The following is a 26,114-nucleotide window of genomic DNA, read 5'->3' on the forward strand; positions in this document are numbered from 1 at the left end:
AGCCCTCCGAGGTCCAACCACCCGCTACCACCAGTGTCACCCACTGACCGTGTCCCCAAGCACCGCGCCCAACCCCTCCTCGAACACCCCCGGGGACGGCGACCAGCTCTGGGCAGCCCGTCCCAGCGGTGCCCGCTCCTTCTGACAGAAATGTCTCCTCATCTCCACTCTGAGCCTCCCCCGGCACACCCTGAGGCCGTTCCCTGTGGTGCTACCACGAGAAGGGCGGCTCCTCTCCCCGGCACACAGGGCTCGAGGACGGGTTTGGGGCTTAGGAAGCGGGGGGCGCGTTGCTGAGGCAGCGCAGGGCCGCGGGTGTCTCAGCAGCGAGCAGGGCAGCTCAGGGGCTGTGAGGCAGCACCGCGCCCGGGGGGGGATTCCTGGGTTACCACACAGGAAGGCTGCCCGGCTCTGACAACCGCAGCTGACCCAGCTGGAGTTAATTGCCACCTGTCCAGCAATTTTATTTTTTTTAGGTCAGTGCAGCATTGGAACAGGCATGGGAGAAAGGCATTAGGACATAAATATTTTTTTCTGACACAGCTTCCTAAATGTTACAGTCACACATGCTACGAGCTTAATCATAGTGTCTGCAATGCAGTGGCAAACGGAGAGAAAAAAAAAAAAAAAAAAAAACACAACACATTTTTAATTATTTCCAGCACAAAAATTGCAGTGCTTTTCCAGCCCTTCTCCCCAGTTTCATGGAGAGGAAAAAATGAAGGACAGAGAGCAGGATACCATCTCAGATGTACCATCTACTTTAACATGTGCCTGTACTGAATTGTTTGATCTTTTCCCAGGTTCTCTTTGGACTTGCTCAAGGTTGTATATAAAGAACAGAAACCTGATATTTTTGAACATCTTTCAAATTCATTTGCATGTTATTAAAATCTAAGAATATCTTAGTGTACTGTTTTGCACTAAGAAATGGTGGAATCCACTCTCAAAATCCATAACTGCACCACGGCAAAGCTCACACAAAAGCTAATTTCTAAAGCAAGTGATGCCAACAGTGATTTTGATGAAAGTATTTGAGAAAGCATGGTCTCAAGCAGAAAGCATAATGCATTGCGTTAACCATTCCTAGGAGCATTTGCAGCCTCCACAGCTATTTGATATAACCATCCAGCTCCTGGTTTTATCCATCTGTATGATACTCACTGAAAAACACAACTACTTACCACCAAAAAAAAACAGGAACTTCCATCATCTTTAATGCTGCTGTCAGATTCATCATCTTCGAGCTAGTCTTTCACATGCCAGCGCCTGAATCAGTCTCCCATTATAACTTTCCTCCCATCCAAGGGAACCCCCGCAAATGCCATTTCCTTGTGTGCTTCTCCGTGGCTGAGGGGCAGGTGGGACAGTGAGTCTCGCAGGATGCCTTTTCTGCCCCAAAACAGCAGAGCTGCACCAGCACACTGCACTAAGCAGAGCGTAGGGTCCTGCCCTGCTGCCCAATGCTCCCCAGCCAGACTGGTGGAAGCCCAGTGTAAAGTGGGCATCAAGCATCACCAATGCTTTTATAGAAACTTCATTCCAAAAACTTAGAGGATATTTTCTCATTTTCCTTAGAAAAATGGTTCCCAGCCTGTTTTTTTCTTTTAATTGGAAAGAAAAATGAGCAACTTTGTCTTAATAAGGAGCATATTGCATTAATATGAAAGGTAATCTTATTTAATATGCAATATGCAAGCACAGAATCTATATTTTAGGTTTAACCAAGTCTGTACCAGTGTGCCATATTGTCACCCTTCACCAAGAACAAAATGAACAACCTTCACAAATCCTGACAGTCACACTAACTTCTAAGCATGTTAGGTGTTTAGGTGTCTCTTCAACATGAGCTAGGCAAATATAAGTCTCTGTAGAATCCTGTTTTAATTTAGGATTTGTTTTATATTAAGCATTTTATTCTCCACCATAACTTTCAAAACCACAAGTAGTTTGATGTAAGGAAATTATGAATACACATTTTATTTTTTAAAATTTTATTAAATTACGCAGTAAAGAACCCATCTCCACACAAGTGTTTCATTTCTGGATAGCAGAGGTATAATACATGAGCCACAGGTGAGTGCATTACCCCTCCCTTCCCCCCAGCTTCCAAGAAATAAAACAGCATGTATAATACACTCTTGTTACTCCGGTACTCCAAACAGATTGTTCATAAGGTCATTTTTAACTGAAGAAAAAGTAAAAAAGGACCAACAGTGTAAAGTGTCTTGTTCTGCATATGAATGTTCTTCACGGCAACATTCCAATACCTTCTTTCTTGCAATACTCGGCATGGCAGAGGGTTCAGGACAGTGGAATGCATTTGCAAGGGTATTGTTAAATATAAAGCCTGTGACTTCCCTAGAGTTATTCAGGCAATCAGAATGCAAAAAAAAAAAAAAAAAAGGCCATATGTCTGTTGAAAATTCTTACACTTCAAAGTGCATGTCCACAAAAAATTGGCAACAGAGTAGAAATTGAATCCTAAGACCTACTGAGGAGGCAGAGCAGTTAGTCAGCATAGTGCAAATAATGAAAATAATACAAGTTCTTCTACTACTTATGCCTGGTGTTAATTTGTATTATCTGAAACTAGCCACGCTTTCTACTCAGATGAACTGCTGCAAATCCATTCAATTGAATGAATATGTTGCCAGTAGTGAGCTTGGCTCAAATCCTTTAATACTTAAATTTTGATTGAAAAAATGCTGTATTTAAAGTGTGCTTTTACTCTCAAAAGTGACTAAAATGGCATAGAGGATCTTCCCATACCTCATTCTTCAGCAACTGTCTGTAATGAACTCACAGAGTTTACAAAAGATAAACACTTTTCATACATAGCTATGCAAATTTATCTTGGTTGAGAATGCCAGTGTGGATTTCTGCTTTAGCTATCAGCACCTGTAAGATTCTGTTGTTGTAACTGGATTGTTAGATTTATTTGCTGTAAGAAAAAGAGGTTGCCTTTTCCTAGAGGTGTCCCACTTAAAAAAAAAAAAATGAAGCAAGAAGTATTTTAGACAACTCTCAGACAAGCAGGACATAGATCTAAGAAGATGCCATTTTTAGAGAGACTTTTCTGATCATAATCACACTTTGTGTGCAGAACTGATTTGAAAAAAAAACTTGGAAGATTCGCTATGGATGCATCATTGAACAACCATCTATAAAAGCAATCTGGCAAAGCAAAATTACTTTGCAGAAATCTTTACAGATCTGGTTGAACAAAAAATTGGAGAGTCCTTCATTTCCTGGATTATATGTATGCCCCTGTGAACTGAAGCACTATAATTTACAAGTGTGAACTAAAAGTATTAGGAAAGTGAAGTAAAAAGCGTATCACTCTACCTCCACCAGAACATCACTTTATTGTTTATCTGTCATCAACAATGTAAAACTCTACTAGATACTCTATCCTGGTTTTTAAAAAGGTAAAGATTACATTGGATTAGCTACGTCGTACGAAAGAAACTACAGCAATCACAGTAGAATGAGATTGGAGGGACAATTTGAATTACAAAAAAGTGTACACTGCAAGCAGAGGGAAGTGCACATTAAATCAAATGCCTGTAGGATTCATTACTTTTAAATGCACAGTGACAATTTTGAGAAACTGTACATAATAGAATCACAGAAATGACTTTAAAATAACCAAAATTACATTTTGCATTTGACCATCCAACTCATAAGTAATCATTGATGTTCCATATTTTCAGTGCTTTTGGAAAATTTGTTTACCAAACAAAATTTAAGTTGTTAATTTGACTAAACTGTGAAGTAGAAGGATTGAAATAAAAAGTATATTGGAAGTACGCCTAACCTACAAGAATAAGCCAAGAGGGGTGTATGCAAGGAGAGGCTGGGAAGGAAGAAAGAAAGGAAAGAGGAAAGAGGAAAGGGAGAACAAAGGCTTTTTCTTCTATCTCAGAAGTTCTTCCAATGCAGCGTATTTCTGATGTACAGCTCTTTGCTTTCAGTCCATTTCTGAAGTTTACGTTTTGTAGCCTTTTTCCGTACTAACTGGTCAACTCAACCAGCACTGTTGCCAAGCAACAGGAGTAACAAGAATCTGAATGCATCAAATCTTCCTTGCTGTGATTTCTTCATGGCCCCATTTTTTCTGTTTTTCTTTGAACAGGGTTCGGTGTTTCCTGAATTGTTCACAGGGTCAGGTGGAATTGAGTTCCAAATCACTCTGCGGTTTGTAGCATCCCGATTTCTTTCTGCAGCTAACCCCCAGACACGTTTGCAGTTCTTCCAGAGCAGAAAGACAAACCGTGTTGTTCAAGCGGTGAACGTGCACCCTTGACCTTGGGGGTTGCAGACCATTGTGTTTAGCGTATCCCTGAGTGCAGCTATCCTGCAGGATTCACTTCCCAGTGCACCGAGATTTCCTAGGTTTCCTCAGATTAAGCCCCAGTATGCATCACCACCGACTGTGGTGCGGCTATGGATGCCTGAGGCCGAGTTGATTCTGGTGGATGTCTGACCTCGCTGAACCAGACTGATCTGCTTTCTCCCTACTCATACCCAGGCAGTCCAACCTTCATACAGCTGAGCCAAGTTATCTAGATTAGTTGCTTCCTTAATCACAAAGTCAACCTATTAAAAAGGTCAAACAAGTAATTAAAACATGCTTTTTTTTTTAAAAAAAAAAAAGTGCTTAAGCCATCTTAACATTTACTGTAAAATTTCCTCCCCTGCAAATACAAAATTTCAGTAAGAAAATCTATAGTCACTGTAAACTTACATAACTTTCTGTATTCCAGATAAGAAATAAGAATTTCTACTGGAGGAGCAAAAAGAGACCAAGCATCTCATTCATAACCCCTACACTTATAAGTCACAACATTCTCAATTTTATGGGTCCTCTGAGAACCTCTCAGAGAGAAGCATGGCTGTGTTATGCCTGTGAACAGATCAGTCTTGTCCTTCACACAGCTGTACAAAACTGATACTCACTGGTTACCAAGAGCTATATAACAAATGTTAGCTTACTCGTGTACAAAAGACCATTTTTATCAGATTCATTAGATCATACAAATCTGATACAGCAAACAAAAACATTGGATAAAAATGCAGCAATACATGGGAAAAGCATACCTTTACTTGCTTTGGAATTTAAATAGCATTTAAATTCCAAATAAAATTTAAATATCTCTAAAGAGACCACAAAAGGATTTCAGTCTTTAAGACATACTTCATCATGCATACACACATACTTACTATCAAATATTTAAAGCAAGGACCGGTACTTTCCAACTAACCTGTTCAGCAACAGACATTCTCCTGTTAGGATCCACATCTCGGCCCTCTAACTTGGCTTTGACTCGCTTCCACACGCTAACAGCATATGAATTCCTTTCCTGCACAGCTAAAGGCACAAAATAAAATTCAATTTTACATTCCTGCATAGAAGCCAACTGAGGAGTTTTTGCTGCTGTTGCCCATGGTACTCCTTTATTTACCTTTTCCTGTTTTAGGGTCCCTGGCTGTCTTTTTGGGACTACAGGCAACACTTTTGCCAGTTCCTGGGACTGTGCTCGGAGGAGTATCTGCTGACGTGGCAAGATTTTTCTGAATTAGCTTTCTTGCATTCTGTGACATCACCTCTGGCTGAGTTTTCTGCCCCGTATTGCTACGTACAGCTGTGAAGGAAGTTAATAAATCATTTAAAATAGATATTAGATACAAAAAAGCACAATTAAATGTGTACCAAATGCAGTTATCAATACTTCACCATAAACAAATGCACTTTACATGTGTAGTTTAAACTGTGCACCGCTTCACTCTTATCATTTTCTAATTTATTTTATAATTTCTTCCACTTTACAGAATTAAACAAGAGGTTTTATTCTACTGCAGAACATTTTCATTAAGCATGTTTTAATGGGATCTCTCAACCTCTCAAACTAGATTGTTTTATATAGTTCTAAAATGGAGTTATTGCTCTTGATAGAAGTCAGGAACTTGTGTTTAGTCCAAATATTCAGAGTAGAGTAAGTTTTTAAACAGGAAGAAATACGTACTTCAGAGAAAGTTTATTCATGTTTGTAACTGCAAAGAAATGAAATTATTTTGGACATGAATACATTTGTTGGGTGTCAGGATTAATTCTCAAGTCACTGTACATTTTAATAACTTCAACAGGAATTGCAGTTCAGTTTATATATATGACAACAGGTTCTGTGTATTCTGGGCTTTGTGGAAGAAATCCACATCTCAAAGACTAAGACCAAATGGTGCAGAATGACATGAATTTTATAGGCTTATATAGTCTAATAAATTTTGAAATGCAGTCCTCATAAAAAGTTAATTCCCTCTCTAATAGGAATTCCTAATATTTGTACTTCTTCAATATTACCTGCAGCAAAGGTTGGTTGATATGTAGCAGCTGATGTTGGGCTTGAGCATTCATTTGATGTATCCGTGACTAAGGGTGATGCAAAACTCACTAGATTATTGTAGACACTAGAAAAACACAATGGAGTCCATAAAAACACATGGAACTAAAGTTATTGAAAACTCAAAATGAAAGCTGTAAGTCAAACTTAGCAAAAAGATTTCTGTATTTTAAGACAACCACCATCTATGTACTCCTTGTTGCATTTCTGCTATATACAAATAGATTTGAATAACGTCTTCAGCTGACAGAAGGTGACTTTCTTACCTTTGGCTCTGTGTTTTTAGTTCTTTCAAGGTGGGAGTTATTTCCTGCAGCATTTCAACATGTTCCTGACTGCGGACTTGACCCATAACCTGAACTAATGTAAACAAAACTGTCTGAATATTATCTTGCCATGATTTATATTCACCCAAGAACTGCCTAACACTATTCTCATAGGGAACATCTTCACCATCTGCCAAAGCCGCTTCTTCATCCTGCAACAAAGATGTGCAAAAAGATTACGTACTCACTATATCTTGGCAAATAGAATGAAACTGAACATTTGTTAGCCTTATCTGCCTCTGTTTGCCATTTGACTACAAATAATCATAACTTTCAGTAGCTATATTTCAAGAAAACAAATTTGAAAATGATTATTTTCCTGATGAAAAGCCAAGAGGATTCTAAAAGCATAAAGAAAATCTTTGAACAGATGATGAAAAAGGGTTTAATTTAACAAGAACCTGATTAACCTAACTCCAGAAATAAAAGCTTTATAAAATTTATTTAATCTTTACAAAAATCACCTCTTGAACTCCACATGCATGAATGCATTTCACTGTTTTTATATACTTCAAAAAGCAAAGTTACTAGTGCTATTTTTCTTCAACTGTACTGACATGGTTTTGAGTAAAAAGTTTAATAAAGTTTCAGGCATACCTTTGCCATAGCTTTCAGTAGATGCTTGACATCTCCAAGTTGTCTATTATGACCCGTGAGCACAGTTTTAATACTATCCACCAGATTCTGAATTGTTTCACAAACTGTTTCTATTTGTTGTTCTCTCTCTGTCTGTACTGTTCTCTGTGTAGATATTTCTTGGGTCAACTGCTTGTGAGCTGAGTGAAGCCATTCAGAGCTGCCAATAGGATGTTCAAGACCAGTGCCCTAAAAATAAACAGAAATATTTCTGTATCTCTATCCAGAGATAAAATTCAATTACTGTGTCAGTGCCACTGCCAAGTGTTTAGGAGGTGATGGAATAGCTGCATAATCTACAACCCATTAGGAGGTACACATAATATTAACTTCAAATGAAAGACAAAATGGAGAACTCTTAATTATAGCAATTCTGTAGAGCTACATATTTTGTTTTGATTTTTACTCACCACTCTCTGAAGCAAACGAAGCTCCAGGTCAGAGACTGAGCTGTTGAACTGTGATGCAAACGAACACATTTGTTGACAGCGTTTGAGAAGTTCAAATAATGCAGCATCAAGATTTAAGGCTTCTGCTGTTCTAGTACGTAAACTTTCAAAATGGATGATATTACTGCAGAGGAAAGTAACCTGAAAGTCAAAGCAAGAGTGAGAAAGAAGACATTCCAGTTAAGCTGCATATTACACAAACTGTATTTGTTCCATATCCTTAGGAGGGAGAATTTTAAATATAGAAGTAAAGCCCCTCTGTTACTGTATCATTTCAGGGTAATCCAGCCCTTTGGCAGCTCTCCCTTAGATGATTCCCATTGCTTTTAAATTGGGATTCCCAGAAGTATTTGGTTATCTGTGCCTGCTCTTTAAATGCTGATTAGGTAGAGTATCTGCTACATAAATCAGTTAATCTCAAATAGGAAACAGAAATTGAATGCACTTATCAAGTGTGTACCACACATATAGTACCTGACTTGCTCTTTGACTTTCTTTCAGGACAAGGTTTCTTCTTTCAGCAATAGTGGCATCAAAATCTTGCAAGACTGGTGCCAGTGCAGGATTAGCACCTCCTGCCCATTTTAAACGCTGCTCAATACTTGCTTCAAGTGCTGCTAGTTTCTCCTGCAATGGGAGAGGAAAAAAAACACAGGCATATATCAATATGTATCCACTATATCATATTAAGACTAATTTAAAAAGAAATTATGCATATGCAGCACAAGCAGATACATTTGCAAACCCATATATTTAAAATACGGAGGCATTCATTAATGACAAATATTAGCCTATGCTGTTTAAAGATTTATTTTCAATACACATCAGAACTGGATTTGATTGTTAGGGAAATTAAGCCACCTGTCTAGATTCTACCCAGCCAGAAAAGAAAACACACAAAACCTAGTTAGAGTAATCACATTTCTAGATTAAAAATTAGATAAAAATTCAAGGAGTCCTAGATTATTTTACAAATAAACTTCAAAAAATTATTAAAGAGGATCTTCACAACTAAAATCAAAATTAGAATTCAACAAGCCAAACAGTATACATATTTTTAAAACAATTAAACTACCTATGTTGCTGATATCTGAAAGTCTAAAAAGATGAGTCAAGCCAGAGCATACAGAAATCTCAATAGAGTAAGCGATTTGCCCAGACCTAAAAATGAAGTTTCTGACACTTGATTGCAAAAGAAATAATAGTAAGGATGATTTAATTCTGATATTCAAAGACTAGGTGCATATCAGCCTTCAGAATCAAGTGTTTTGTTGTTTTTTTTTTTACGTATCAGGGTTTTTGCTCATGAAATGGTATTCCAGAGAGAATACTGTGTACTACGAGACAGCAAAACCAAATAATGTAGCAGTACCCATAATCAGTGCAACACTACACAATCAGAGCACGACAAAGTAGATTGGAAAAATCAATGAAAATACCACAAATTTGTGCTTTGAGAGCAAGAAAATCCAAAGGTGGCAGATAATCTTGCAGCAAGCACATGGTTAGAGTCACACTCCAACATGCTACTGAAAAAACTCCCCAGAAACAGCCATACCTGGACTGTTGCAATTGAAGCTTCAATCTGACTGAGTGTATGAAGTTTCTTCTTCATGCTGGCTAAAATTGCAGAACGAGGTGGAGGAGTAACAGAAATGGCTTGAGGGCGACTAATAAGGAGATCTTCATGTTGCCACTTTAAGAAAAAAAGAACAACACTTGACTGTCAATAATTGTGATGCAAAGTATGTTGCAATGAGCAAACAGTAGTTCTAGTACTCTGGTACACCTTTTAAAATGCTCTTATAAGAATTAGGTGTCAGAAGACAGAACCAGAACATTTAAAATTTTAAAACATTGAATACTTAATTATGTAAGTAGTTGTGATCCATGTTTTGTTTGCTTGGACACTCTGATGACCATTAATCAGTCATTAACTTAATAGGAGTTGTTTATTCACATTTCTTTGATCATCAATATTTGGAAACAATTTACTTGTGATGCATAACAACCAAAACAGACAAGTTTTCTTACCAGTCTATGAAATGGCTTAGTAATCAACTCGGACAAAGCCTCTGACCTTAACCTACAAATCACTATAAAATGCAGATCATTGATATTACAATACAACTGGATACCAGCATAAAGTTCAAGGTATACAATGGTATTTAACTGAAGTCTCAGAACAATGCTTTCAGGATCAGTCCTGCTACTGTTTATGTTTTGTAATGAGGCAACCAGGGGAGCAAGGAGAGATTTCACACATTAAGACTTAGAAGAAAAGGAAGATGATGACATTCAGAAACACATACCCTCTGCTTTAAGCAAGCTCCTTCTCTACAGTCATATTCTATATTAAAAAAAAAGGCAGGAGGGAATAGGACAATATTGCTAGTATGAAAGCAAATGTATCGCTTTCTTTCTCCTAATAAAAGACTTAATGGTTACTGAAAAAAAATTTGTGTTCACTTCAAGAGAATTTTCACATTTGTATCTTACAAGACAGGAAGTCTTCCAAAGAAACTAGCTGTAACACTTCTCCTTACATATTTACAGAATAGTCTAAATGTGATAAAATCCACAAAAATACTCTAAAGCTCATTCAACAAAATATATATTTCCTATACTGCTTAGACACAGTAACAAAATCTCAATTTTCCACAGATACAATCTGGAAATAAACACATGGTGTAGTCTTACCTGGAACATTGCAATATGCAACTGCACTCTCTGAAGACTGGTCTTGCAAGATGAAATACTAGTTTCAAGTCTGCGCACTAGATCATGCTTCTTCCACGCTGTATCATATGAGCTAGCTAATACTGTTGCCCTGTTCATCACCAGCTGTGAGAACTTGCCAATTTGGATATTGTGCTCCACAGCTTTCTTGCACAGGTCATCCACAGAAACTTTGCTTTCTGCTCCAAAGTCTTTAGCTTCTACCTGAGCAATGATATCTACACCCAAAGCACTGATGAAACTGCACAAAGTAAGTCCCAAAGCTTGATTTGGAAGGCCAATTAAAAGCTGTCTCACGAAGTCAGCTGTAAAAGCCTTGATTGGTTTAGCCATTTGGTCTTCACTAAAACAAGAGTTTCTGTAAAGGGCTTTCACATTGACAATCTGTACAGGTCCATTTACTGCATTCTGGTCTTCAAGGGAACTGATTCCTTTTAGGAGAAAAGAAACATTTTTGTTATAAACATTTGATGCATCTAGAAAAATATTATCAGACATAAAACCAGCAAGATTACAGGAATTTATTTTTAACTTCTAGGTACTTGCCATATATGAAAGGGGAGTTACAATACAAGTGACTCATTTTGTGTTCTCCTCTAAAGAAAATGGGATGAAGAGTAGACAAAGTGATGCTGCGTATTGGTAACATGCACTTACCTGACAATGTTTTTGAGAAAGTACCACAGAGTCTGAAGAATTCTTTAATTGTTTGTAATCTCTTCAGAAAGAAAATTTCCTCTAGAACTTGCCGATTGTTGTCATCATCAAAGAAGTTAACTTGAGTGCTGCGGGCTTCCCTAATTATGTCAATCTTACGCCACGCAACAGGTATTTCCATCTTGTTTAGCTGAGCAATATAAAGGAAAAAAAAAGTTCTGATTTATAAAACTCTAATACTCCTGGCTTAAAGAGTACTTAGAAAAGAACAAATCAATACCTTTTCAATCAATAAACCAAATGCAGTTTCCACTTGAGCAAACATTCCATCAAATGCTACCAAAAGCATCTGACCAGCTGACATTTTGGGAGTTTCATCAACAGAACCATTCCTTGGCTGAATCAGCTCACCATACTGCGCATGAAGTACTCTTAAAATAAAGATGTTTTTAAAAGAAAGAAGGAAAAATTACATGTTTTTACTTAGTTTCCAACAAATAAACAGAAACAGGATTTTCTCAAACTCATTGTTCCTACAGCTAGAGCAGTTCAGAATTAAACTGAATTTTTCCCTGGGCTCTTTGTCCTCCCCTTTTCCATATGATTCTGCACATGAGTTCTAATGCTGGACTTGTGAGAACAGTCAAGGATGTTATGTAATACAGGACTGTATTAAAGAATCAACTATAAAGTCAAATGATAGGTAGAGGATACAGTCTGCACTTCCTCTGAGCATGGTAAAAAAAGTTAGGAATATTAAATAATGCAAATATTACCTTTCCTTCCTTAAAAACAAGTACTGACTTTGACAATGTACACATATATAATAGACTGAACGACGTATGGGCTAAAAGGGTGGAGGATGAGATCTTAGGTTATGGCTGAGATGGTTTAACAGCTTACCACTCCTGAAAGGATGGTCTTATCCTCTCCCTCCCTTATATCACTTCTGACCCTCACCTACCAAGATGAGCAGGCTTGCCAACAGGTTAAGCAGGAAGAAAATTAACTTAGAGAGAAAATAATAAATTGTTTTCAATTGGTATAGCAAACTTCATTATACCGCTTATGGAGCCATTGCAACTGTCTCAGAGGAAGCAGCAAGACCACTCCTTTCACTCGGCAGGAAGCTTTTGAATCAGCTCAGTTGACCAGCAAGCACTTTTCCCAGGAAGGTACTGTCCCACATTGTAAGATACATAGGCTTTTGTTTTGTTATTAAATCAAGTCACTGATTCATTATACAAAAGCTGCTCTCCAAAGCTCCAGATGAGAGGAGAATGCCATAGCTGCATAGTGTCACAGTTACAAGCTCTCCTTTTCACAGGTTTCTCCCACAAACTAAGGGACCAGTTTCTATTTCTAGCATCCCTCAAAGATTTCATGCAAAATCCTAACTACAAATTACGGAAAAAGTCAATTACCAAACAACTCAGAAGTCTATCTTAAATAGATGTAAATGCTCCTCTTACCATAAACTCTGTTTAGCCATAAAATCTATGCATACATGTGTGTAGATAAATGTATGTACATGCACCCAGAGGAAACGTACACATTTTAGATGCTGCACTTTGCTTAAGGTATTTTTGGGCAAGAAAAGTCTGCACTTCAAACAATCAAATTCAAACAAACTAATATGATTCTACTGTCTTCATTCTCTCTCGTACTAAAAGAAGTAAATTACTTACCTTGCAACATCAATGTAATGAGTATGTGTTTCTTCCTCTAATCCCATAGCTGCATTTCTTAAGTAGGCTTGAAGAGATTCAACCAGCGTTTGCAAAGGGACCCCATCAGTTGTTTGTTCAATAAGGTTATCTAATTCATGGAGCATACTTTCTAAAGTATACTCTCCTTTCATTAAGCACCTAAGCGCTTCAGGAAAAATAATCTGCCGGAAGTTTGAGTTCAATTCCTGTTGGAAATTCAGCAGGAAAACATAAGGAATCTCCACTCTTCAAAAAGTATCATATGCAACAGCTTTCTAAATTCAGTATTACACCTGCAGTAAATATCTACAATCTAACGTGATGCAGGTCAGTCAAGGTTTTTTTTTTCCCCCATGAACAGTCAGGAATATTGTTCTCTCTAAATTTAGGTTTAGCAGCAGATTTTAACCACAACATATTAGAACCCAAACTAACGCAAAGGTCTAACATTTGCACAATGCAGCAACAACTACTTCAACAGCAACAGCAGCAATACCTTACAGCAATCCTCAGCAGAGGATTAGTGGTGTGTAGACCAATCACACTTGGCAAATCAATTTTATAAAACAACATAGTTGCACCATAGAAAAGAAAACGTGAGCGAGTTAAATTACTAACTGTACGATTTGATAAACTGTCTGGACTAAGCAGGGAAAAAGAATAAAAAGCTTTCCAGAGCTTAGAAGGCCTAGAAGGTTGAAGATGAGGGAAGAAGATATTACAAAAAAATAAGTATCACCTGAAGTGAGATGTATACTCCATTAGCTAAATGAACAGCTTCTGATGCTTCAACTGGGTTAGGAATATCCAAGTCCTGGGGTACAAGATGACACTGCTTCAGCAGCTGCACAAGGCACGTGACATTCCCACTCATGCTGCAGAGCTCCTCCAAGAACCAGGCTCCGTCTCTTGAAGTTAAGTCAACCAGCTGCTCTCCAGCACTAGATGCTGCACCTTCCATCATTAGATTTCGCCTGGACAGATTATAACAGATGATCTGTCTGATACTGCATTCTCCACATAGCTATGAATATTCCTTTTACATGGTCTCAAGCATGAATGCATACAGAAAAATTCAAAACGGGCAGCTCACCTTGTCAGCGTACAAAGAGCAGAGATGATAACACTTGCTAAGCTCAATGAGCCCTCCTCTCCATTTTCATGGAGGAAAACTTTTATGCAACGTTCAATTTCTTTCAGCTGCTCTTCACAGACAGGTACAGTAACTGCTTCCTGTTTCAAACGCTCCACCTGCCTGATAAGCCTGCTATTTATATCTGCTGCATAGCGCTGCAGAGTCATTTCTGTTGCAGTTATGAACTGGCACATACTTGGAGGTGGCTGAGGAGCATACTGCATTTCATACCTGTAAAGCAAACAAACAATGACAAAATTCGCCTTTCTCAAGCTCTAGCATGTTGCATTCTGCTCTATGGGGAAGAAAAATACTCCACATCTGAGCAGTTACTATATCACCTACTTCGTATCAAATCTGAAATACCACAGCAGTTGACGGCTACCAAAGTGACACTATCATAATTTCACTGTGCACCTTATTTCAAAATTATTTGCAAAGAGAGGCCAAACAGTAGTCATATGGACAAAGGAGGATCAGAAGGTAAGGAATAGGAAATAAATGTATTTCTTGAACATAATCTAGATCTTGCAAGCTAACCAGTAATAATTCTGAAGTGGCCTTGACTTCAGGAGGAAAAAAAAATGCTTGAAAGCCTGACATAAGAGGAAAATAAATTTTAATTGGTTTAAGTGATTTTTGAATACTGAAGTTCCTAAAAACCCCAAATACCACTATCCTGAGGCCTGTTTAATACAGGATAATGTCACTGGGTTTTTCTTTCTGTGGCAGACAGATTAAACTCCAGAACAGTATTTTTAATGCATTTTTTTGTCTCTCTTCAGACTTCCAGAATTACAACTTAATCTTGTTTTGCTTTATAATTAGATTAATCCTTGCAAAAGCATTTAATTGAAAAATTGAAATCCTCAAGTAGCTTGACAATTAAGTTTTTCAAACAATCCGTTATTCTGCCAACTTACTTCCTAAAGATATCCTGACAACGCTCTATTGTCATGTTACAGATAAGTTCTTCCATCCAAGTTTTCCATTGTTCTATTCGGTGCTTCTGAAACACAGCTTTTGGATACTGAAGAGCCACTGTTGCATAGTTGTGCAATTGTTCAAGACAACCACGTAGAACAGATCTTCTCTGCTGCAGAAGAGCACCAACCTCCCCTTCTAATTGCTCACACTGACTGATTAGATGGGCCTGGCCTGCATTTTGCAGGAACGCTGTTGCTGGTACATAACTTGGAGGACCTGTAAAGACAGACATTTGAAAATTAGGTTTCACTTATCTTTGAAACATACAAGTTTTACAGCATACAAATACTAAGCATTAACATCATTAATGAAAATAACAGTCTTTTACCTGTGGTAAAGGAGGTATTAAGAATTCATATTGGTAATTTTGATCTCAACACAAGTGAATAATCTCATGTACAGCTAGGGCAAGATGGACAACTTGCTTCAGGCAGCTAAGAAGAGAAATCTTGAAGTGCTCTAAATCAGTCTTTGAAGCACCCCATTTTTTCATTTCATATATACAAGTCTTTGAGTATCCTCTAATTTAAAGCCCAAGTCTGATATTGAAGTCCAGTTATTTTTCAAACCACTAAGACAAAGAAAACCACCATCACCACTTTATACCTAGGTCCATTTGCGTGCTGATTTCTTGAAGCAGACTTGCAAGTTGTGTTGCCTCTAAGTTATTGAAAGCAGCTTGGTAATGTGTTATCCACTGCTCAAATTCATTCAGCTTCACCTGAATTGCTTCCTGGACAGCTCTTTGTTGAGTCTGCAATTGTGTGTGCTCAGAATACCTGAATTAATGAAGCCAAAGAATCAAGTACTACAAGAAAATAGCACTTAGATATATTAAATACAAAACTATATTGAACAATACTGCACTAACTTGTTGACCAGAAAATTAATACATTCTCATCTATTACCTAAGTGTTGTTAATAATTGTGTTCCTACAAAACAACTGCACATACATGCAATTTTGAAATCATTGATCAATTCTAACTAAACTTGAAGAATAAAGTTAAGAATTACAAACAAATGCAAGAACTTTTGTACTATATATCAATAATGCATTTATTGATATATGCATCTATGCAGTTAATCCAATGGTAGCCAGCTTTCAACATATTCTGTCTTGCCTTGTGAGTCAAATGTGCAACATGGAATGGCAGAGGTTATCCTGATGGAATATAAGGTCTAGGACGTAAGAATGTTCATCAGGAAAATGGATTTAATCGTTCTTCTGTAGAAGGAACAACTTGTTTACTGTAAGAATAGCTTTTATCCAGCTATTAATCTCTTTCAAACACATTTTTAACACTTAGCTTACAAATACATACTAAACTAACAACTACATTATTATGAGATTTCCTAGCTCAAATGTACCTGTGCTGAAGTGTGTGAGAGGGATGATCCACTCCTTCTGCACCTTCAAGAAATTCAATCTCCTCCAGTAGTTTTCCTTGCAATTTTTCTACATCTGTCAACTGTTCTTGCAGGTTCAGATACTCTTCTAAACTACTGTCCAATTTTGGAAGCACAGCCAGCATTTCATCTCTGTTCTTAAACCAGTTAACCTAAAAACAAGATACAGAACTTAGAGAACTGTACTTAATTCAAACAGTAAGAGAAAATGTATGACAGCACTTAACTTCAGTGATGTAGTTCATCTAGGACTACCTCCAGTGCCACAGGTCTAAAGCTTAAAGGAAATTATTTAGATTGCTCTCTCCAAGCATCTATTTTTTCTACCCCTAGCCTCAGGCCAAACATTAAAAAAACATGTTTTATAGTTAAGCACACAAAAGGGAAAACTAAACACTGGCAAGTTCCATGTAAGCACCTCCCTAAAAAACAAATGCTGTTTAGCTCAATAGATTTTGTCAAATAATTCTAACAAATGACCACCTGTTTCCAGCACCCTCAAATGCAAATAAACCAAGTGTGAGCACACAGGCTACTTCAGTTATATAATCGAAAAGCATTGTAACGAACTCACCTTTATCTCAGCCACTCTTGAAGAGAAGAGACTACGTGTAATATCTCTTTCCATTTCTCTTTTGCTTTGTTTGTTTTCAGCCTGCTGGCCACCACCACCATAGACAGCTCCTGCAAATCCTGCTTCACCTCCTGCTGTCCAGTCCACCAGAGGATCATAAACAAAAGCTTCAAGCAACGTAAGCAAAGTCTCTCTCCCACGCCGCATGATATGAAGGACCTGTATCATGTATTTTAAACAGACTCATTTGATTTGGAGTTATCCTTGCAGAGGAGTGGAATTTTGCATTTCAAGTACCATGTTTGAATAGCTACAGATATCCATCAATTATTCCTAAACACCTCAAACACAGGAAGAGCACCACAGTACATACTAACACAACTAACCTGTACTAACATCACTAACACTAAAGTTTGCATTCTAGCCTTCCACACAAACTCTTGCAACAGCCACTTGAAAAAAACTCTTTTGTTCAGAGCTTTAAAAAAAAAAAAAAGGAACAACCTTCTGTCACATTTATAAGAGAGTCCTGAAAAACTTCAAGGCATTTAATCTTTATTCGTTTGGTGTCAAACAGTAAGAAGATAACCATGCTCATGTCACATCCCTTTTGTCCTCCCCCCACTAACTTTTTTTAAAAGTACATCTATAAGACTAAGCCACAAAACAGAAAACTGTCACAGCCACAACTCTTATGAAAAGCCACCTTATCTACTTAGCATGGATGAGAAAATAAGATAATACCAAGACTGAAAACACCTTTAGGGAAAAAAACAAAGCCCTGGAATGCATTTGCTAAGACTTTATATTAGAGCTCAAAAAAATATTCCCTTTATGCGGCATGAATCAGTATCTTCTTAAATTCCATTCCGTCTGAATTCTTTTAGTAAACCTGAATATCATCAGAAATTTACCAATAATTTTAGCTACTTAGTAGTAGTAATTCACTGAATTTACATAAAAGAATATAGAGTGAACAGTCTAGTTTTGGGCCATTACGTTTTCTTCCAAGTTCATCTTAATCAAACTACTTATATTTGATGAAAGTGAGTATTTAGCCAAGTATATATTCCAGAAGGGTAAAAGGGTAAATCAACCTGAATATCAAGGCTTCTATTAAGCATTCTGCTGTTGATACATAAAGGTATCTAAGACAATATTTGATTATTTGATAGCCCTTTTTTTTTTTCTGCAAATTTTTGAGCTTACCTGTTCGCAAGAAAGCCTGAAAACCCCTTCTACTCCTGTCACTCCAAGTGCTGTTTCAATATTGTGTGTCATCCGGAATGGAACCTTCTCTGGTACCCTAAGGCTTTTCCCTTTAAGATAAAATTTTAAGTTGTTTCTTTTAATTACCAGGAAAGGAAACCTTTTATTAGAATAATATAAGGCATTTTTTTAAATTACCTTTTTCAAAGCAAACATTATAATCTATGTGGACAACTTCTCCTGTAGTCATATCTATAAGAACATTATCCAGATGTCTGTCTCCAAGACCAATGATGTAGCCAACCATGGACATAACTGCAGTGGATCTTGCATACGACTTTAAAGAGAGTTTCAGGAAAAAATTATTTGTGGGAATCCTCTGCCAACACACTGGACTGACTACCATCTTAAAACATTATTTTAAGTGTAAGACAAATCAAAACCAACTTTTTCCAAGCTGTTTCCTATTTGATATCTTACAAGAGTTTTCATTTCTTAGGCTGATAAACCTAGTTTAATACTGTAGAGCTATCAGGTATACACCCACTTTTTATTCCAGATGGTACAACTACAACACTTCCTACCAACATTTCGTGTTACTTGAAACTTCAGCAGTGCTAGCTCACCTAACTCAGAAGCATCAATTGATTGAACACATCCCAGGCCTTTTTTGCCCCTCATCCCATTCAAAGCACAACCTTTAAAAGGCAACAGATAGTTGTAACTTACCTGCGTAACTCTCCACCATTCATCTGGTGTAGTACATGATGACCAGAGCTCTTTAGCTAAGAGATTTGGGGGAGTTGCTTCCATCAGTTCTTCTAGAACAGCCCTCATGACATTCAAGGGCCAGTCCCGACGTGACACATCAAGACTAAGCCCAACAGCCTTTAAAGCAGGTCCGATTTTACTGTAATAAAGTTCACTGGGCCTAGGCACTATTCCAGGATTTTGAGGAGTCTGATAAGAATCCTGAGCCTAAAGGAGATTAAAAAAATGTTAGTTTACATATCACAGTTCACATTAGCACAGAGAAGTTTCCTGCATTCCACATGAGAATAACACAAAATAAACTCTAACAACAATGACTTCTATGGCTCAGAGAATTATTTTCAAGTTCAATAGTTAAAAAAAACTCAAGATACTGAAAACACTACATTTTGGCCTAACTTTACTCTTGCCAAGGTCAATTTTGGAAACACCACCATAAAAACTACACTGAAAATGGAAAAGGAGTGGAGAATGAGATGTGAAATTAAAACAGTTTAAACCAATTTTAACTCTTTGTTTGAAAACATTTCTCCTTGAATTATCATGACAGAAAAGTATATTTATATTAGATACTGTCATACATATAAGTAAATATACAAGATATATACACAATTTCTTTGACATCTGGTAAAATCCCAATAGATACAAATACACAGAACCATTCCGCTTAATTGTGAACAAACCCCACATCTTTTAAAACTGTGCTGTTTAGAATTGCAAAAGCAAATGAGAATAAATGCTGCCCTTCTGATTTGTCCTAGATGTCAGAGAGTACTGCCATTACCTTTTGTGCTTGTAAAGCAGCTTCCCGCTGTTGCCACCGCTTGTAAAGACCAAACAAAGGTGTAGCTCCATCCACCCACTGGATCAAGCCAGATCTTGTTCCCAGAGGTGTCACGGAGTAGTGCCTTGCGTGGAACCTCGGTGTCTCTTGACGGTTAATGGTAGCAAACATTGTGTTCACAATTGATAGGAATTGCATGATTCTTTCATCTAGATGCAAGTCTTCCAGACCTGTGTTAATTTAAAAGTTAGTTTCTAGGCAAGAAGAATACCTTTCTTGAAGCTCAAAACTTAGTATTTTTTGAAATCCTATTTCATTTCAGACTATGAATAGCTTTATAATTTATGCAGATGAAGGGTGAATAGTTCAGCCTAAACCAAAATGTTGACATAGCATTTACATACTAGAATCGGTTTATCACAGCTGTCTGTGAACAGTACACACAATAACTAACACAGTGAACAGGTCTTTCCCTAATGGGGAAGGCAAGAAGTCTCAAGAATTCTCTTCTGGGTGCTACCTTAAGCTTCTGGAAAAGTGTGCCCAGATACTTTAATCAGTGTGCAGGCAGAACACACTGATGCTACCCTTGAAAAAAAGATCTGAAACAACCCTGACTTTCAACTTTGGAAGGCAAAAATCTTTAAATATATATATTTAAATATATAAATATGTATGAGGTAGAACAAAAGGAAGAGTGAGTAGATGGACCAAACGTTTATTCAGTATTATGCAGGTAGATGTAACTACGCATCTTTCCAACTCCAATATAGTCTGTGTCGTTTGTAAAAAGAAACAGTAACTTCTATGAGAAAAACAATTTCCTACCTTTGAACAGGTAAGGATAGTTCTTCCCATCTGAACCCAGGAAAAGCAGCTTTTTAGGTTTGGTTTTGGTGGGCAGAATTGTGATGGTGCTGCCCACACTATGAATTGTGACTGTGTCTCTGGTTGATACTTCTCCAGGGAGTGCTATTTCAGTGTTCATCATGGCAGCCAACCAAGGACTGATTTCTTCAAGCCGTAAAATGTAACTAGCTCGTTTCTGTGCTCTTTGCTGCAAACTTAGCATAACCTATTACAAAGAAAGTTTTTGATTTAGGTTGAGGTTAACCTTAACAGCTAATATTAAAATAAAAAAAAAAAGACATCTTATTTTCTCTTCCAGAAAGCATGGAGATTTTCTGAAATTGCTTTTCACCCTTGGCACCCTATTAATCCTTTTATAGCTTCGGATGAAGGTGACAAAATCTAAGCATCCTTTAAGCAGCAAGTGATAAACACCAAAGTCACAGTAAACCAAACTCCTCAAGAAGTTTGCTCCTGAATTTCAGTTGTGGACAAAGACAGCAACCTTCAGTAACATCCTGTTTACGTATCTGCATGCCTGCTTGTTCTGCAAAGCAGAAAGAACTACAAAAGAAGTCTGTTTGCAAAACAAGTTTTATCAGGCTTTTTTTTTTTTAAAAAACACCGGGTTGGCTATGGATATCCATGTGGACAACACAAATACATATTTGTGGTAGTTTATTAGGGAACTGAAGAGAAAGAAGATCACATAATTGACCAAAAAACCTGAAGCCCACTGCCCTTTTTTCTGACAGGATCACAGACACCAGAAGATAGAGAATTTTAAAAAGTAAAATAATTACACTGGCTAGAGATATGCAATAAGGCAGACAGTTGAGGTATCAGTACCATTCATTATAGAGTTAGAAGTCACTGTGCTTCAGCGTGAAGCATACCTAAGGTGATTGCAGAGAAGACAAAATTTCAGGCAGCAGTTTTGAAATGCCAAGACAATAGCAATACAATACTACGGAGTGATACAAGCACATGCTGCAGTAATAGTGTGGAGAGTCTCTACATTATAATCTTAGTCTTGTATATAATACCTCTTTAAATGGGAGCCAGCTGCTTCCAGGTTTAGCAGGATTCAAAGGATTCTTAAGTTTCTCTAGTGCATTTTCAATTGCTTCTCCGTAGTTATCCTGAAACCATTTCTCATGAGGAGTTTCCGCAGGAGCTGCAGTGATGCTCCGTACATGTTCCAAAGCAAATACAATGGGCTTCATTAGAGCTGTATGCTTTTCACGCATGATTGCTATCTTCTCCTCTCTATTAAAAAAATAAAAATCCTTTTAGCTCCATTGAAACAAGTTACTTCAAAAGCAAAGCATTAAAATAGAGTGCAAATGAGACAGAATCACAGAATCATCTAGGTTGGAAGAGACCTCCAAGATCACCGAGTCACAAAAATTATCCCTCTACAATGAGGTCTTTAAGAATGACCATCTTAAAATGGAAAGCAGTATTTATTTCCACATGAAATGACTGCTACACGGAATCATATTTTGTTTTTCAAACTGAAATTTTTGATTTTTTTTTTTTTAAACCACTGGAGACCTAAAGGAGAAGCCCAGGGAGTTTAAAGCATCCTAAGCAACTAATTATCATTATTAAAAAAGCTCTTAACTACTAATTCCTGAAGATGTACCCCACCCTAAAGAAGGGGAAGAGGATGACTGATTGCCCTGTTCTCCTATTCCATTTCAGACTTCACTGTAGAATTCAAGAGGTGTTTTTAAGCTTAGCCAAGTGTCCAGTGAATGGCTTTCTTCCATTAATCCATTCACAGGAGAACCCAGATAACAGATAAAGACCTGCTCAACATTGAAAATCAAAAGCAAATTATGATGTTCTGTGTACTCCAACGACGTGCATTTACTGTAAACTCCAAACAGGTCTCACCCATCAACATGTTTGTCCTCATCTCAGCTGAGTTATAAGAAAAACTTTGGAAATGGGGAACTATAGGATCACAAACCACAACTCAATACACATTGGGTTCTAACACATTATTACTAATGAAATCCCAACACAGGTTCACAGGCAGACTCTGTTGTTGCTTCTTGTTTCATTGGAGTACTGGATGTACGCAGCTTCAAAATGCTTTTGAATAAGGTCAGTAGCTTACAAAGCAGCAGCTAGGACGGTAAAATTTAGGAGCAACACTTGATCAGTTTTTTGATAATATCCTTCACTAACAACAATTTTAGTTACTATTTTTACTTGAATTATGCAAAAAAAAAGAAAAACCTACTTTCTTAGAGTGTTGTTGTTTTGGACCCTCTTGACTTCATCTTCCAGTTGCTGAATCCTTCTGAGGACATACATGTGCTGCTGCAGTAAAACTCCCAACCAAAGTTCATCCCACAGAACCGTAACTCTGCGCAGCTCAGCCACTAGCATCTGAACCTGTATAAAATAAAAATCCAATTACTTAAGAAGTACTAGTATGACTTATCATTGTACATGAACAACTTGAGAAAGATGACAGCCAAAAAGCACCTAAGATGCACCAAGCTTTCAGCAGCCCTACACAAGTTACACAAAGTACGTATTTTGTGGTTCGAAGAACACAAGTAACATACATTTGGTTTATTTACCTGCAATACCATTGTTGGATTTGCAGCAGAGAGTTTCTCAACAATTTTGCTGTAACAGTCTTGCATCATTGCTTGATCTTCATTTAATCCAACTTTTGTGTCATCCTTACTGCTTTCTTGGGAAGCTGGGGGGCTCCCTCCATCACATTCACCACCCAACAGTTCTTCTCCTTGAATATTACCTAGCAAAGTAGGAATGGCAGAAGGAAGCTTGTTCCCTACATTTGGAAAAAAATGGAAATAAAGGATGTTAAAATATTACCTACATCAGGTGATACTTCATTTAGTATCAGAGCCCTGTGTTATATCATGTACTTGGCCAATAATTAACAATAAAATTGAGAACTTATTTGCCAAACTGGTAAATCAAAAATAAAAGGCTTCAGGAAGGTTACAAAATACCAAAGTTCTTAAGATAGAAAGTATCAAAGTCACTGAAAAAAATAATCACTTTATCCAGTATATTCAATATGGCTAAAATATTTTTGAATTTTTGATTTTTCCTCCTTACCTGAGGCCTGGGATTCACTGCTAAGTGAAATAGTTCCCACTATTGCAGGATACAGTATGAGATGCGGAGAATCTTGAGCCACTCGACAGAGTAGGTTGCAAATACTCTGACGAACGTAAACTTCTGGGTGATTGAGGCGGGAGAAGAGCTGAGGAATAATACCTTTATAAACAAGAAAAAACATACTGAATCATTTCTGAACACTTCAGATGATACATTTAATTTTTGTTTTTTAAAAGCCTCTCATGCATTAAGAGAATGTAAATGTCTAGTTTCCCAAAAGCTTCTTTTGGCTTTAAATAATGGTCTTTCACAATGTAGGCAATTACTTGCTTTCTCCTTCAACTCAAACAAGCATGACATCAGATGAAACTTATAAATCCTTTAGTCAAACACTAGAAATTCAATTTCACACATTACATGTTTTATGATTTTTCAAAAAATAAGGGAGTCACACTAGTAGTTCCTGAAATTAACGTAACCGGATGTTTCAAATGAATGCCTGATTTTGCAATAGTTGACCTCCTCCTCTGCTGCCTTCTAAACTTTGATTCAATAACATTCTGTGGGAAAATTCCTGATCAATCTGAAACAGTAGTGCAGTGACAGACAACTACTGAGACATCTGGCTTTAGCCTCGTATGTTTTTCTGAACTGTAGTTGGGAAAAAAATACATTATTTTGAGTGGTAAAATAATGTAATACTTCACAAACTACATTTTCTTTCTCCTTTCAATGTCTCAAGACAGGTGGAGAATCAGTGCTGTTTACGTATTCTACAATCAGAATGCATGCCAGAAAATGGAAGAACACCATGAATAAAGTTATTTACTAGACAAATGCTTTCACTCCATGAAGTTTAAATCAAAATTTTATGAAAGTGCAATGAATAACTTCCTGCTTATATTTAGTGAAGGCATGAAAAAGTAATTTAAGAGCTAAGTAACATATACCTACCTCTCCAAGGAGCCGTAGGTGTAGTTTCTAGCCCATGCTCTAGATACTGTCTAAGTTCCCCAGCATGTTTTACAAGCAACCGCAATAGTCTTAAGGTTGCCATCACGATAACATCATCAGTGCTTTGTTCAGAAGTATTTCTTAGATGCAGCCTAGGATCATCTTCATCAAGTGGAACCTTGAATGAAAGAAATACTTCTGTAAGCTAAGTATATAGTTCACATAATCATTTAGAGATGTTTGCAACCGAACTTTGCTAATCGGCACGACACTAACCTGACCAGCATTGAGTTTGAGGAAAGTAAAATATGCGCTGCAGGAGAGTTTATAGAGACTGAAGATTCTGTCTACAACTTTCCTCCACACTTTAATTAACCCTTCTGTTGCATTTTCATCAAGATCTGAAAGCCAGGGACAACTTGTTAACAACAGACGCCATATAACATCCACCATATCATCTTCTTCATTGTCTTCATTTTCAGTGATTTGTAGAGTCATATCTTCATCCTAAATGCAAATAAAGAGAGAACAGATTTTTGACTAAGTCTCCCAACCTTTTATATAAGCACATATTAGTTGCAAATCCATTTTTTTGTTTGGGCAACGCACCCAATTGTATTACATCACTGTCCTACCACAGTCCTTAGAACAGATGAGTTACCACTTAGTTAACAGCTGTTTTCTTAGAAAACTTGTGCATTTATCTGAATTTTAACTACAAAGCAGTTACAAGTGTTAATACGAATGACAACTAGAGGAAAAATAAGTTTCACAGCAAAGGTGAACGTTTAAGCAACCAAATTTACACTCACTTGAATCCCAGCTGGACGACACACTGCCTGACCGAGAATCCCATAGATTTTCTCTCTATCTTCCTCTGTAATGTTGTCTGGAAGCAAGCTCTGAACCTCAGATTTTTCCCGGGGCAGCAGACGAACACCTTCTCCCTGACTGTAACATTTAACAAGTTATTGATTCCCAGTATATTCATATTTGCAGAGCCCATGAACATTGAATGTAAATAACTTCTTTAAGGATAAATCCTCATCCTAGAGCTCAGAAATAAATTTTTTAGAAAGGGCATGAGAATATTAATAGTTCCCTGCTCATGTGTGTCTTCTGACCGCAGAGAACTGTAATAATAAATACAATGCTAGGTTTTGTCTTAAAAAGGAGAATCTGTTATGCTGTATATATTTAATGTTAGAATGAATTTACCTGGCATTATCAACTACTTTACGGCCCCATCTATAAGCCCAGCTAGCCAGGGCTGCCCAAGACTTGGCCACTTCAGGTGCCTGTACTGAAGACAAGTGATACAGCTGTCCCAAGATAAAATCAGGTTCTCCAACTCCAATATTTACTGTAACAAAACAAACAGAATAACATATTTTATGACGTAAAACATA

The 26,114-nt window shown here is 37.3% G+C and overlaps 1 protein-coding gene across 3 annotated transcripts in view; it reads right to left on the minus strand.

The window, feature by feature from the left end:
- Positions 1-3,349: 3,349 nt before the first annotated feature.
- Positions 3,350-26,114, minus strand: part of SMG1 (SMG1 nonsense mediated mRNA decay associated PI3K related kinase) — a 66,169-nt gene continuing 43,404 nt past the window's right edge. For all 3 annotated transcript variants that reach the window (XM_068698804.1, XM_068698802.1, XM_068698803.1), the window contains 32 exons: positions 25,924-26,068; positions 25,518-25,656; positions 24,982-25,212; positions 24,706-24,883; positions 23,749-23,910; positions 23,238-23,455; positions 22,892-23,046; positions 21,684-21,906; positions 20,617-20,863; positions 19,789-20,018; positions 18,963-19,211; positions 18,432-18,570; positions 18,234-18,343; positions 17,025-17,243; positions 16,412-16,602; positions 15,649-15,821; positions 14,979-15,258; positions 14,014-14,286; positions 13,660-13,894; positions 12,900-13,126; positions 11,492-11,642; positions 11,212-11,401; positions 10,516-10,985; positions 9,374-9,511; positions 8,290-8,442; positions 7,777-7,956; positions 7,328-7,555; positions 6,671-6,882; positions 6,365-6,471; positions 5,469-5,648; positions 5,268-5,374; positions 3,350-4,602 (listed from right to left, as the gene is read on the minus strand). In XM_068698804.1, coding sequence (XP_068554905.1) covers positions 4,525-4,602; positions 5,268-5,374; positions 5,469-5,648; positions 6,365-6,471; positions 6,671-6,882; positions 7,328-7,555; positions 7,777-7,956; positions 8,290-8,442; positions 9,374-9,511; positions 10,516-10,985; positions 11,212-11,401; positions 11,492-11,642; positions 12,900-13,126; positions 13,660-13,894; positions 14,014-14,286; positions 14,979-15,258; positions 15,649-15,821; positions 16,412-16,602; positions 17,025-17,243; positions 18,234-18,343; positions 18,432-18,570; positions 18,963-19,211; positions 19,789-20,018; positions 20,617-20,863; positions 21,684-21,906; positions 22,892-23,046; positions 23,238-23,455; positions 23,749-23,910; positions 24,706-24,883; positions 24,982-25,212; positions 25,518-25,656; positions 25,924-26,068 — 6,218 coding nt within the window. In that variant the 3' untranslated portion in view covers positions 3,350-4,524. The remainder of the gene's footprint in view (positions 4,603-5,267; positions 5,375-5,468; positions 5,649-6,364; positions 6,472-6,670; positions 6,883-7,327; positions 7,556-7,776; positions 7,957-8,289; positions 8,443-9,373; positions 9,512-10,515; positions 10,986-11,211; positions 11,402-11,491; positions 11,643-12,899; positions 13,127-13,659; positions 13,895-14,013; positions 14,287-14,978; positions 15,259-15,648; positions 15,822-16,411; positions 16,603-17,024; positions 17,244-18,233; positions 18,344-18,431; positions 18,571-18,962; positions 19,212-19,788; positions 20,019-20,616; positions 20,864-21,683; positions 21,907-22,891; positions 23,047-23,237; positions 23,456-23,748; positions 23,911-24,705; positions 24,884-24,981; positions 25,213-25,517; positions 25,657-25,923; positions 26,069-26,114) is intronic.

Source organism: Anas acuta, chromosome 15 (genome assembly GCF_963932015.1).
Source record: "Anas acuta chromosome 15, bAnaAcu1.1, whole genome shotgun sequence".
NCBI lineage: Eukaryota > Metazoa > Chordata > Aves > Anseriformes > Anatidae > Anas > Anas acuta.